General features: G+C 41.9%; 1 protein-coding gene across 5 annotated transcripts in view; it reads right to left on the bottom strand.

Annotated features, from left to right (window-relative positions):
* Window positions 1-531: 531 nt before the first annotated feature.
* STAT1 (signal transducer and activator of transcription 1) overlaps window positions 532-10655 on the bottom strand; it is a 1320138-nt gene continuing 1310014 nt past the window's right edge. For all 5 annotated transcript variants that reach the window (XM_056535944.1, XM_056535945.1, XM_056535942.1 and 2 more), the window contains one exon: window positions 532-1788. In XM_056535944.1, coding sequence (XP_056391919.1) covers window positions 1768-1788 — 21 coding nt within the window. In that variant the 3' untranslated portion in view covers window positions 532-1767. The remainder of the gene's footprint in view (window positions 1789-10655) is intronic.

Genomic DNA, 10655 nt, shown 5'->3' with positions numbered 1-10655 from the left:
GGGGGAGAGTGCCAGAGAGAAGATCTGCAGAGCTCTCCTGAAGATCTGTGCACCTGTCCAGCCAGGAGACCAGGGGAATCGGAGCATTTGAAGGCACAGATGAAGGCTGTAGCGGAGGAGCGGGTCGCTCTGATGTAGTGCTGCCCTCTGCAGCAGACTGTTTGGTCCCGTTCTTGCTGGGCTGGGACCACGTGAAATAGGTGTTCATAACTGGTGAATAGGTCAGGAACCAGGTTTCCCCTCTGAGTTTTCCTTTTTTTCCCATTCAGAGGCTTAAAATAAGTGATAATGGAAGGGCAGCAGGTAGGATCTCCAGCTCAACAAGTCTTCAAGCCACCATAGCTAGACATATCCCCATCCATAATATCACTGTTTATCCTGTTTTATAGCTAATTACACTCTGGAGTGAGTACAGTGTTTGGTCATTTAGAAAGATTTTTCAGCCTTTTTTTTTACAATTGCGGACGCCTCAGAATAGCTTTTATTCCCCCGTAAGTGTTGCTATTGGGAGATTCTACTGCATACATAATATAGTAGTATTTTTTCAACTGACAGATATTTGCTTATATGTATTTTATTTTTTATTCAATAAACATTGCAAGACATATTGTAAATGTGCACTACTGTTATCCACACATTAAACAGTCAATTTATAGTAATCTGAAAAATAGTTTGCAGTTTGTTGCCATAACGACGGTTAATGTTTTTGGTGGCTATGTTTCCATGAGAATACTAACTATGTAAGTTTTAAACAAATGATATTTGTTTGACATGCTTTTTCTCTGGTAAAGGCTTGCACAACATATGGCCCGGGATTATGTTGCTGTGATATCAAGGAAGGTCTTAGTCTAGTCCGTAGCCCAGGAGCTTCCTTGAAATTGAGACATATGGGATCACTTTGCTGCAGTTGTGCAGAAGGGCGGATATAGTACACACACACAGCTAACGTTGGCTATCTTTGTCCCTCAGTGTCAAGGAAGGTCCTACTATACATGTACATGTATGTCTACTGGGCGGCAGTGCTGAGCAGCTGTAGAATCTTTCTAGATATACTTTTTGCTTCCCGCTTGGACTCTGCAAGTTTTGCCATCGGATACAAGGTAGAAGATGATGATCTATCTCTCTGTTGTTAATATGCTTGCAGCTGGATTTGTATGAGTCAGTACAGTGTCAGCTCTGCTGAATGCATCCTTTTTACACTAACTGCTCTGCTCATTGTACCTAACCCTAAATTGCATTAAGGGCCCCTGGAGCAATGAGCATGTGAATGCCATGACTTTAACAGGGACAGGTGACTTCATATAGAAGGGGTATTCCAATCTCAACCAATACAGTTAACCTTGTAGAGCACATCAAGTTAAATGTTTTTACAAATAAATTAATTTAGCAAAATTGCCTCCTCCTGATACTCCTGCTCCTTTTCTCCCTTTGCTGACAGATAGTTGTCTAGGTTACAATGAGCAATGAACAAAAGAAGGAAAGGAGCAGGAGGAAATATCAAGAAAAGAAGGCAAGTTTGCTAAATTAATGTATTTGCAAAAATATTTAACTTGAGGTGCCCTAAAAGTACATGAAATACCCCACTAAAAGCCTGTGTGTGGCTCTGAGAAGGGTACCCTATGTTAATTTCGGCCCTTATGTACTGTCTAGTTGTGCAGGCCTGGTCTAATACATAAGTTCATCTAATTAATTTATTTATAAACAAATATATGCTTTAAATTGTCACTTTTGCTAAGCAGTTTTGTTCCAAGATGATAGTTCAGCTGTTTAACTGTTGTAGGAATGCATCTGTAAAAAAAAAAAAAAAAAAAAAAAAAACAGAACTAGATTATTCTGCTTGCTTAATTGCTTAACTCATTCTAATGTATGACACATTTTTCCAAACCAGATTCACACATGCATTGAACGTGCATTTTTCTAAGCCAGATTCACACGTGCACATAAAGCCAGGATTTGATTATTTATAACCATATTATTACTACTATTAATTGCAACTCTGCATTCTCTATCAACCAGTATCATGAAATGGCATTATAAATTCCATTACAGCACAATGGGGGAGATTTATCAAAACCTGTCCAGAGAAAAAAGTTTCTGAATTGCCCATAGCAACCATATCGTATCGCTTCTTTCATTTTTTGAAAAGGCCTCTAACAAATGAAAGAAGCAATCTGATAGGTTGCTATGGGCAACTCAGCAACCTTTCCTCCAGACAAGTTTTGATAAATCTCCCCCAATATGCCTGAACATACAATACAGTTAGAAAGTTTTTTTGACCATTCTATTTTCTTTACATTTTGTTATGTTGCAGCATTTTCTTCACTATTTTTGAGATGTTTCCACACCTTAGTTAAAGGGATTATCCAGGAAAAAACTTTTTTTTATATATATCAACTTGCTCCAGAAAGTTAAACAAATTTGTAAATTACTTCTATTAAAAAATCTTAATCCTTTCAGTACTTATGAGCTTCTGAAGTTAAGGTTGTTCTTTTCTGTCTGAGTGCTCTCTGATGACACGTGTCTCGGGAACCGCCCAGTTTATAAGCAAATCCCTATAGCAAATCTCTTCTAAACTGGACGGTTCCCGAGACACGTGTCATCAGAGAGGATTTAGACAGAAAAGAACAACCTTAACTTCAGAAGCTCATAAGTATTGAAATTATTAAGATTTTTTAATAGAAGTAATTTACAAATATGTTTAACTTTCTGGAGCCAGTTGATATATAAAAACAGTTTTTTCCTGGATAACCCCTTTAAAGTCAGGTGTGGCAAATTCAGTTGATTGGACATGTTAAGGCCTCACAGCTGACAATACATATCAGAGCAAAAAACAATATCAAGTCATATGCCCCCCTGTCCACCCCACCCCGGCTAAGGGGCGCACATACTATATGCATAGTGAAGTAATATGCCATTTACGAGAGTAATTTATTAACACGTGTGCCATTTAACCCCTTAAGGATGCAGCCTGTTTTGGCCTTAAAGGGGTACTTCGACTCTAGACATCTTATCCCCTATCCAAAGGATAAGGGATAAAATGTCTGATCACAGGGGTTCTGCCCATCATGCCCCCTCCCATAGACTTGCATTGACGGGGAGGGGCGTGACATCCTTACATTGCCAGTCATCAGGCACAGAGCAAAGCTCGCTCCATGCACCAGACGACAGTGTGTGCTGCGAGATTGCGGGGGTTCCCAGCGGCGGGACCCCCACGATCAGACATCTTATGCCCTATCCTTTGGATAGGGGATAAGATGTCTAGGGGCAGAGTACCCCTTTAAGGACACAACCACATTTTTCAAATGTGACCTGTGTCATTTTTTGCATTAATAACTCTAAGATACTTTTAATTATCATTCTGATTCTGAGATAGTTTTTCTTGACATATTATTCTTTAAGATAGTGGTAAATTTACATTGATACTTGCATCATTTCTTTGTGAAAAATTCCCAAATTTCATGAAAAAATAAATTTTTTTTGCATTTTTCGAAATTTGAAATGCTCTGCTTGTAAAGAAAATGGTCATGCCAAATAAATGATCTATTACAATATGTCCACTTTATGTTGGCCTAATAAGGTCAACATGTTTTTACTTTTTGAAGGGCTCCAAAGTTTAGCAGCAGTTTTTTTATTTTTTTTATGAAAATTTTAAAATCTGAATTTTTCAGATTTCAGTTTGAAGTGGATTTAAGGGGCCTTCATGTTAGAAATCCCACATTAATGACCCAATTATAAAAACTGCACCCCTCAAAGTATTCAAAAGGACATTCAAAAAGTTTGTTAACTCATTAGGTGTTTCACAGGAATAGCAGATTGGAGGTGAAAAGTCAAAGGCCAGCATTTATCATTGTAGGTTTAAGTGAAGCATTTTTCTGCACCTTTTTTTTGTGTGCTGGTAATGTGTAGGAGCACCAAATGTATTAAATGGTCACAGAGCATTTGATTAATTTTGTGCAGGTACACATTTTCAGAAATTTCTCTCTTCACATACACCAAAAAGCTAAGCTAAGTCTGGACTCGTGTAGTTTTATAGACTTTTCAGTGGCTTTGCACCTTTTTTGAGCCTTTTCACTAAAAGGTGCAGTTCATAAAACCCTTCCATATCACGTGTATTGCCATAATCAGTGGATTGCAACTCAAAATCAGCAGAAATGTGTAAACCAAAAGGTGCAAAAAAAGGCGCAAATAAACCATGCTTGCACCTTTTTTGCGCCTTTTCTAGACACAAAAAAACAGTCTAAAGATAATGATTAATGTCGGCCATTATCTCTATTTTTACACTAATATGTTGCTTTACTGCTTGTAAAAATAAAAAATTGGGGCTAAGAGGAGAAAAAGCCCCTCAAAAAATGTGTAATCCTTTTTCTCCCGAATACTGAAATACCTCATATGCAGACATAAAGTGCTGTATATGCGCATAACAGGGCTCAGAAGGGAAGAAGCACCATTTGGCTTTTGGAGGGAGAATTTGGCTGGAATAGTTTTACAGAGCCATGTCTCATTTACAAAGTCCCCATGGTGCCAGGACAGTGGAAACCCCCCTCATGTGACACGATTGTGGAAACTACACTGTCAAGGATGTAATATTGGGCACAAGCAAGCATTTACACCCAACAGGTGTTTGACACAATTTTAGGACAGTGGGCCATGAAAATGAAAAATTAAAATTTTTACACTAAAATGCTGGTGTAAGCCCAAATTTTTCATTTTTACAAGGAGTAAAAGGAGAAAAAGCCCACAAAATGTGTAACTCTATTACTCCTAAGTATGGAAATACCCCATATGTGGATGTAAAGTGTTCAGTGGGTGCACGGCAGGGAAAAGGACGAAAGAAGCGCCATTTGGCTTTTGGACAGAGAATTTGGCTGAAATAGTTTTTGGGGGCCATGCCACATTTATAAAGCCCTCATGGTGCCCAGACAGTAAAAACCAACCACATGTGACACCATTTTGGAAACTATACCCCTCATGGAATAAGGGGTGCAGTGAGCATCTGGAAACCATGGGTGCCTAACAAATTTGTGAAACAGAGGGCTGTAAAAATGAAAAATTATTTTCAGTTTTACAAGGGGTAATATAAGAATAAGCCCTACAAAGTTTGGAACCCAATTTCTCCCAAGCACGAAAATACCCCAAATGTGGACATAAAGGCGGAGATTTATCAAAGCCTGTTCAGAGGAAAAGTTGTCCAGTTGCCCATAGCAACCAATCAGATTGCTTCTGAAGAAGCAATCTGCATGGTTGCTATGGGCAACTGGGCAACTTTTCTTTTGCACAGGTTTTGATAAATCTCCCCCAAAGAGCTCTGCAGGGCTTAGAAGAGAAGGCACAATGTTGGGCTTTTGGAGGAAGCGTTTGGCTATAATGAATGTTGGGGGCTATGTTGTGTTCATAAAAGCCCCATTGGTGCCAGAACAGTGAAAACCCCCCACAAGTGACCCCATTTTGGAAACTACATTCCTCAAGGAATGTAACAAGGGGTGCAGTGAGCATTTAGACCCCACAAGTGTCTGACAGATTTTTAGAACAGTGGGCTGTGAATATGAAAAACTAAATTTTTCATTTTTATGGACCACTGTTCCAAATATCTGTCAGACACTTGTGGGGTTTAAATGCTCACTGCACCCGTTGTTACATTCCTTGAGAAGTGTTGTTTCCAAAATGGGGTCACATGTGGGTGCTTACTTTTTTGTGTTTAAATCAGAACTGTCACAACTATCAGCCCTTCTAATGCAAATGACCAATTTAGGCTCCAAATGTACATGGTGCTCTCTGACTCCTGAGCCATGTTATATGCCCACAGAGCACTTTACATCCACATAAGGGTATTTAAGTAATTGGGAGAAATTCTTTTACAAATTTTCGGGGTCTTTTTCTCTTTTTACCTCTTGTGAAAATTAAAAGTATGGGGCAACACCAGCATCTGTTGTGAGTAAAATATTTGAGGGTTTTCTGAGAATTGCTATTCTTCAATATCTTAATAACAACAACCTTATGACACAGCACCAGCATGGGTTTATGAGTGATGGGTCTTCTCAGTCTAATCTAATCAGCTTCTGTGAAGGGGTCAATTATAGATTGGACCTGGGTGAAGCTGGTGATATTGTGTATCTGGACTTTTTTAAGGCAATACTGTGCCACTCAAAAGGTACATAAAATGAAGGTTCTGGGACTGGGGGGGGGGGGGGGGAATCTATGTAAATGGACTAGTAACTGGCTTAATGATAGGAAACAGAGTGGTTATCAATAAAACATATTCAGATTGGGTCACAGATACAAGTGGGGTACCACAGGGGTTATTATTGGGTCCACTTCACTTTAATGTGTGATTGTTTAGAGGGATTACAGCATAGAACTGCAATATTTGCAGTCAACACTAAACTGGGTAAGTTGATTACCACAGAGGATGGTAAACATGATATAATAGAGGGCTCTGGGGAAGCTGAAGGCTTGGACAGAGAAAAGACAAATTATGTTTAATGTGGATATATGTAAGGTTATGCGTTTGGGCTGCAAAAACAAAGGGAGAGATTTTTCAAAACCTGTGCAGAGTGAAAGCTGACCAGCTGTCCATAGCAACCGATCAGATTGCTTCTTTCATTTTTCAGAGGGTTTCAAATAAATAAAAGAAGCAAACTAATTGGTTGCTATGGGCAACTGGTCAGCTTTTCCTTGTCACAGGTTTTGATATATCTCCCCCCAAATGTACTAAATAATAAATCACTGGGTAAAACTACTACCGAAAAGGACTTGGGAGTTCTGATGAACATTAAGCTCAATTTTAACCCCATATGATGGCTTATTTTTTGCGCCACCAATTCTACTTTGCAGTGACATTAGTCATTTTACACAAAAATCCACGGCGAAACGGAAAAAAAATCATTGTGCGACAAAATTGAAGAAAAAATGTCATTTTGTAAATTTTGGGGGCTTCCGTTTCTACGCAGTGCATTTTTCGGTAAAAGCAACACTTTATCTATATTCTGTAGGTCCATACGGTTAAAAGGATATCCTACATACATAGGTTGGATATTGTCGTACTTTGTAAAAAAAAATCATAACTACATGCAGGAAAATTTATATGTAAAAAATTCTCATCTTCTAACCCTATAACTTTTTTATTTTTCCATGCACAGGCCGGAATGAGGACTAATTTTTTTTGCCGTTTTCTGAAGTTTTATCGGTATCATTTTTGTATTGATCTGACTTTTTGATTGCTTTTTATAAATTTTTTCATGATATAAAAAGTGACCAAAAAGACACTATTTTGGACTTTGGAATTTTTTTGCGCGCACGCCATTGACCGTGCAATTTAATTAACGATATATTTTTATAGTTCGGACATTTTCGCATGCAGCGATACCACATATGTTTTTTTTTATTTAAACAGTTGTTTTTTTTTATGGGAAAAGGGGGTGATTCAAACTTTTAATAGGGAAGGGGTTAAATTACCTTTGTTAACTTTTTTTTTCCACTTTTTTTTGCAGTGTTATAGCTCCCATAGGGAGCTATAGCACTGCACACACTGATCTATGCTGATCCCTGCAAAGCCATAGCTTTGCAGGGATCAGTCAGATAGGGGCTCGATTGCTCAAGCCTGTAGCTCAGGCTTGGAGCAATCAATCCCCGATCAGACGCCACAGAGAGAGGTAAGGAGAGGTAAGGATTTTATCGCGATGTCCCGATCAGCCCGACTGAGCTGCCGGGAACCATTTACTTTTGTTTTCAGACACGGCGGTCAACTTTGATCGCCGCGTCTGAAGGGTTAACAGCGCGCGGCACAACGATCGATGCCACACGCTGTTAGCTCAGGGTTCCGGCTATCGTTAGCGTGACCCCGTTTTTCACACCAGGACCGGGCTTAAGTCCTTAAGAGTTTAAAAGGGTACTCCCCTGGTAAACATTTTTTTATTTACATCAACTGGTGCTAGAAAGTTAAACAGATTTGTAATTTACTTCTATTTAAAAATCTTAATCCTTTCAGTAGTTATCAGCTCCACAGGAAGTTCTTTTCTTTTTGAATTTCCTTTCTGTCTGACCACAGTGCTCTCTGCTGACACCTCCGTCCATTTTAGGAACGGTGAGGAGACTCCATTCTTCATCCCTTAGCAGTCTATGTAGATGGGTTCTTGCAGAAAGTGGTTAGAAAACTGAGAAATTGTGTGACATTTGAGTGACACTAACACATTTTTGAACCATATAGAGGATGTGGAGGTGATAAAGGATACATAACTGTGTACGTTAGATATTAAAAGTCTCTATACTAATATTCCGACTCAAGAAGGACTCATGGCAGTAAGTGAAGAATTAATAAAAGATCCTACGTTAAGTAATTCCAAGATTTGTTTCATTATCATTATAAAAAGACGGTGAATAAATATTGGGGACTGTTGTGTGCCGATCCCAAATATGGTAAAATGTTTGGAAAGCCCCCAAGATTTATTTATAAAAAGGGAAAATCATTAGCCAATTTTCTGGTACGGGTAGATATGAAAGTCTACGCAGACCTTTTTAAAAACCAAAAAGAAGGGAACCTTCCCGTGTCTAGGTTGTCAAAATTGATCATATATGTCATCCATTGAGGGGTACTAAGATCCCCCTCAAGGGCTGGTATAGTTGTAAGTCATTTACTTGTTAAAATGCCCGTGCGGCCGGATTTATTTCGGCCAAACAATTAGAAGTGTTAAGTGCCGCTGTTACGCTGAGCGCTCCGGGTCCCTGCTTCTCCCCGGAGCGCTCACAGCGTGCTCTTATTCGCAGCGCCCCGGTCAGACCTGCCGACCGGGTGCGCTGCGATAATACTCCCAGTCAGGATGCGATTCGCGATGCGGGACGCGCCCGCTCCCGATGCGCATGCCGACTCGCTTACCAGACCCGTTCCCCGTCTGTGCTGACCCGGTGCGCGCGGCCCCGCTCCTTAGGGCGCGCGCGTGCCGGGTCCTTGCGATTTAAAGGGCCGGTGCGCCACTGATTGGCGCATGAGGTTTTAATCAGTACTTTCACCTGTGCACTTCCCTACTTATACCTCACTTTCCCTGAACTCCCTCGCCGGATCTTGTTGCCATTGTGCCAGTGAAAGCGTTTCATTGTGTGTTCCTAGCCTGTGTTCCAGACCTCCTGCCGTTGCCCCTGACTACGATCCTTGCTGCCTGCCCTGACCTTCTGCTACGTCCGACCTTGCTTTTGTCTACTCCCTTGTACCGCGCTTATCTCAGCAGTCAGAGAGGTTGAGCCGTTGCCGGTGGATACGACCTGGTTGCTACCGCCGCTGCAAGACCATCCCGCTTTGCGGCGGGCTCTGGTGAATACCAGTAGCAACTTAGAACCGATCCACCGACACGGTCAACGCCAATCCCTCTCTGGCACAGAGGATCCACCTCCAGCCAGCCGAATCGTGACAGTAGATCCGGCCATGGATCCCGCTGAGGTCCCGCTGCCAGTTGTCGCTGACCTCACAACGGTGGTCGCTCAGCAGTCGCAACAGATAACACAACAAGGCCACCAGCTGTCTCAACTGACCGTGATGCTACAGCAGCTACTACCACAGCTTCAACAATCATCTCCTCCGCCAGCTCCTGCACCTCCTCCGCAGCGAGTGGCCGCATCCAGCCTCCGATTGTCTTTGCCGGACAAATTTGATGGGGACTCTAAATTTTGCCGTGGATTTCTATCACAATGTTCCCTGCATTTGGAGATGATGTCGGACCAGTTTCCTACTGAAAGGTCAAAGGTGGCTTTCGTAGTCAGCCTTCTGTCTGGGAAAGCCCTGTCATGGGCCACACCGCTCTGGGACCGCAATGATCCTGTCACTGCCTCTGTACACTCTTTCTTCACGGAGATTTGAAGTGTCTTCGAGGAACCTGCCCGAGCCTCTTCTGCCGAGACTGCCCTGCTGAACCTGGTCCAGGGTAATTCTTCTGTTGGCGAGTACGCCATCCAATTCCGTACTCTTGCCTCCGAATTGTCCTGAAATAACGAGGCCCTCTGCGCGACCTTTAAAAAAGGTCTATCCAGTAACATCAAAGATGTGCTGGCCTCACGAGAAATCCCTACTAACCTGCATGAACTTATTCATCTTGCCACCCGCATTGACATGCGTTTTTCCGAAAGGCGTCAGGAGCTCCGCCAGGATATGGACTTTGTTCGCACGAGGCGGTTTCTCTCCCCTCTGGTCCACTGCAATCCGTTCCTGTGCCTTCCGCCGTGGAGGCTATGCAAGTTGACCGGTCTCGCCTGACACCACAAGAGAGGACACGCCGCCGCATGGAGAACCTTTGCCTGTACTGTGCCAGTACCGAACATTTCTTGAAGGATTGTCCTATCCGACCTCCACGCCAGGAAAGACGCACGCTGACTCCGCACAAAGGTGAGACAGCTCTTGATGTGAACTCTGCTTCTCCACGTCTTACTGTGCCTGTGCGGATTTCTTCTTCTACCTTCTCCTTCTCAGCTGTGGCCTTCTTGGATTCCGGATCTGCAGGAAATTTTATTTTGGCCTCTTTCATCAACAGGTTCAACATCCCAGTGACCAGTCTCGCCAGACCCCTCTACATCGCCTCTGTTAATAATGAAAGATTAGACTGTACTGTGCGTTACCGCACGGAACCCCTCTTAATGTGCATCGGACCCCATCACGAAAAAATTGAATTTCTGGT

The sequence above is a fragment of the Hyla sarda genome, chromosome 8 (genome assembly GCF_029499605.1).
Source record: "Hyla sarda isolate aHylSar1 chromosome 8, aHylSar1.hap1, whole genome shotgun sequence".
In the NCBI taxonomy this organism is placed as follows: Eukaryota; Metazoa; Chordata; class Amphibia; order Anura; family Hylidae; genus Hyla; species Hyla sarda.
The sequence above is the reverse complement of the archived record's forward strand: the minus strand, read 5'-3'. Positions and strand labels throughout refer to the sequence as shown.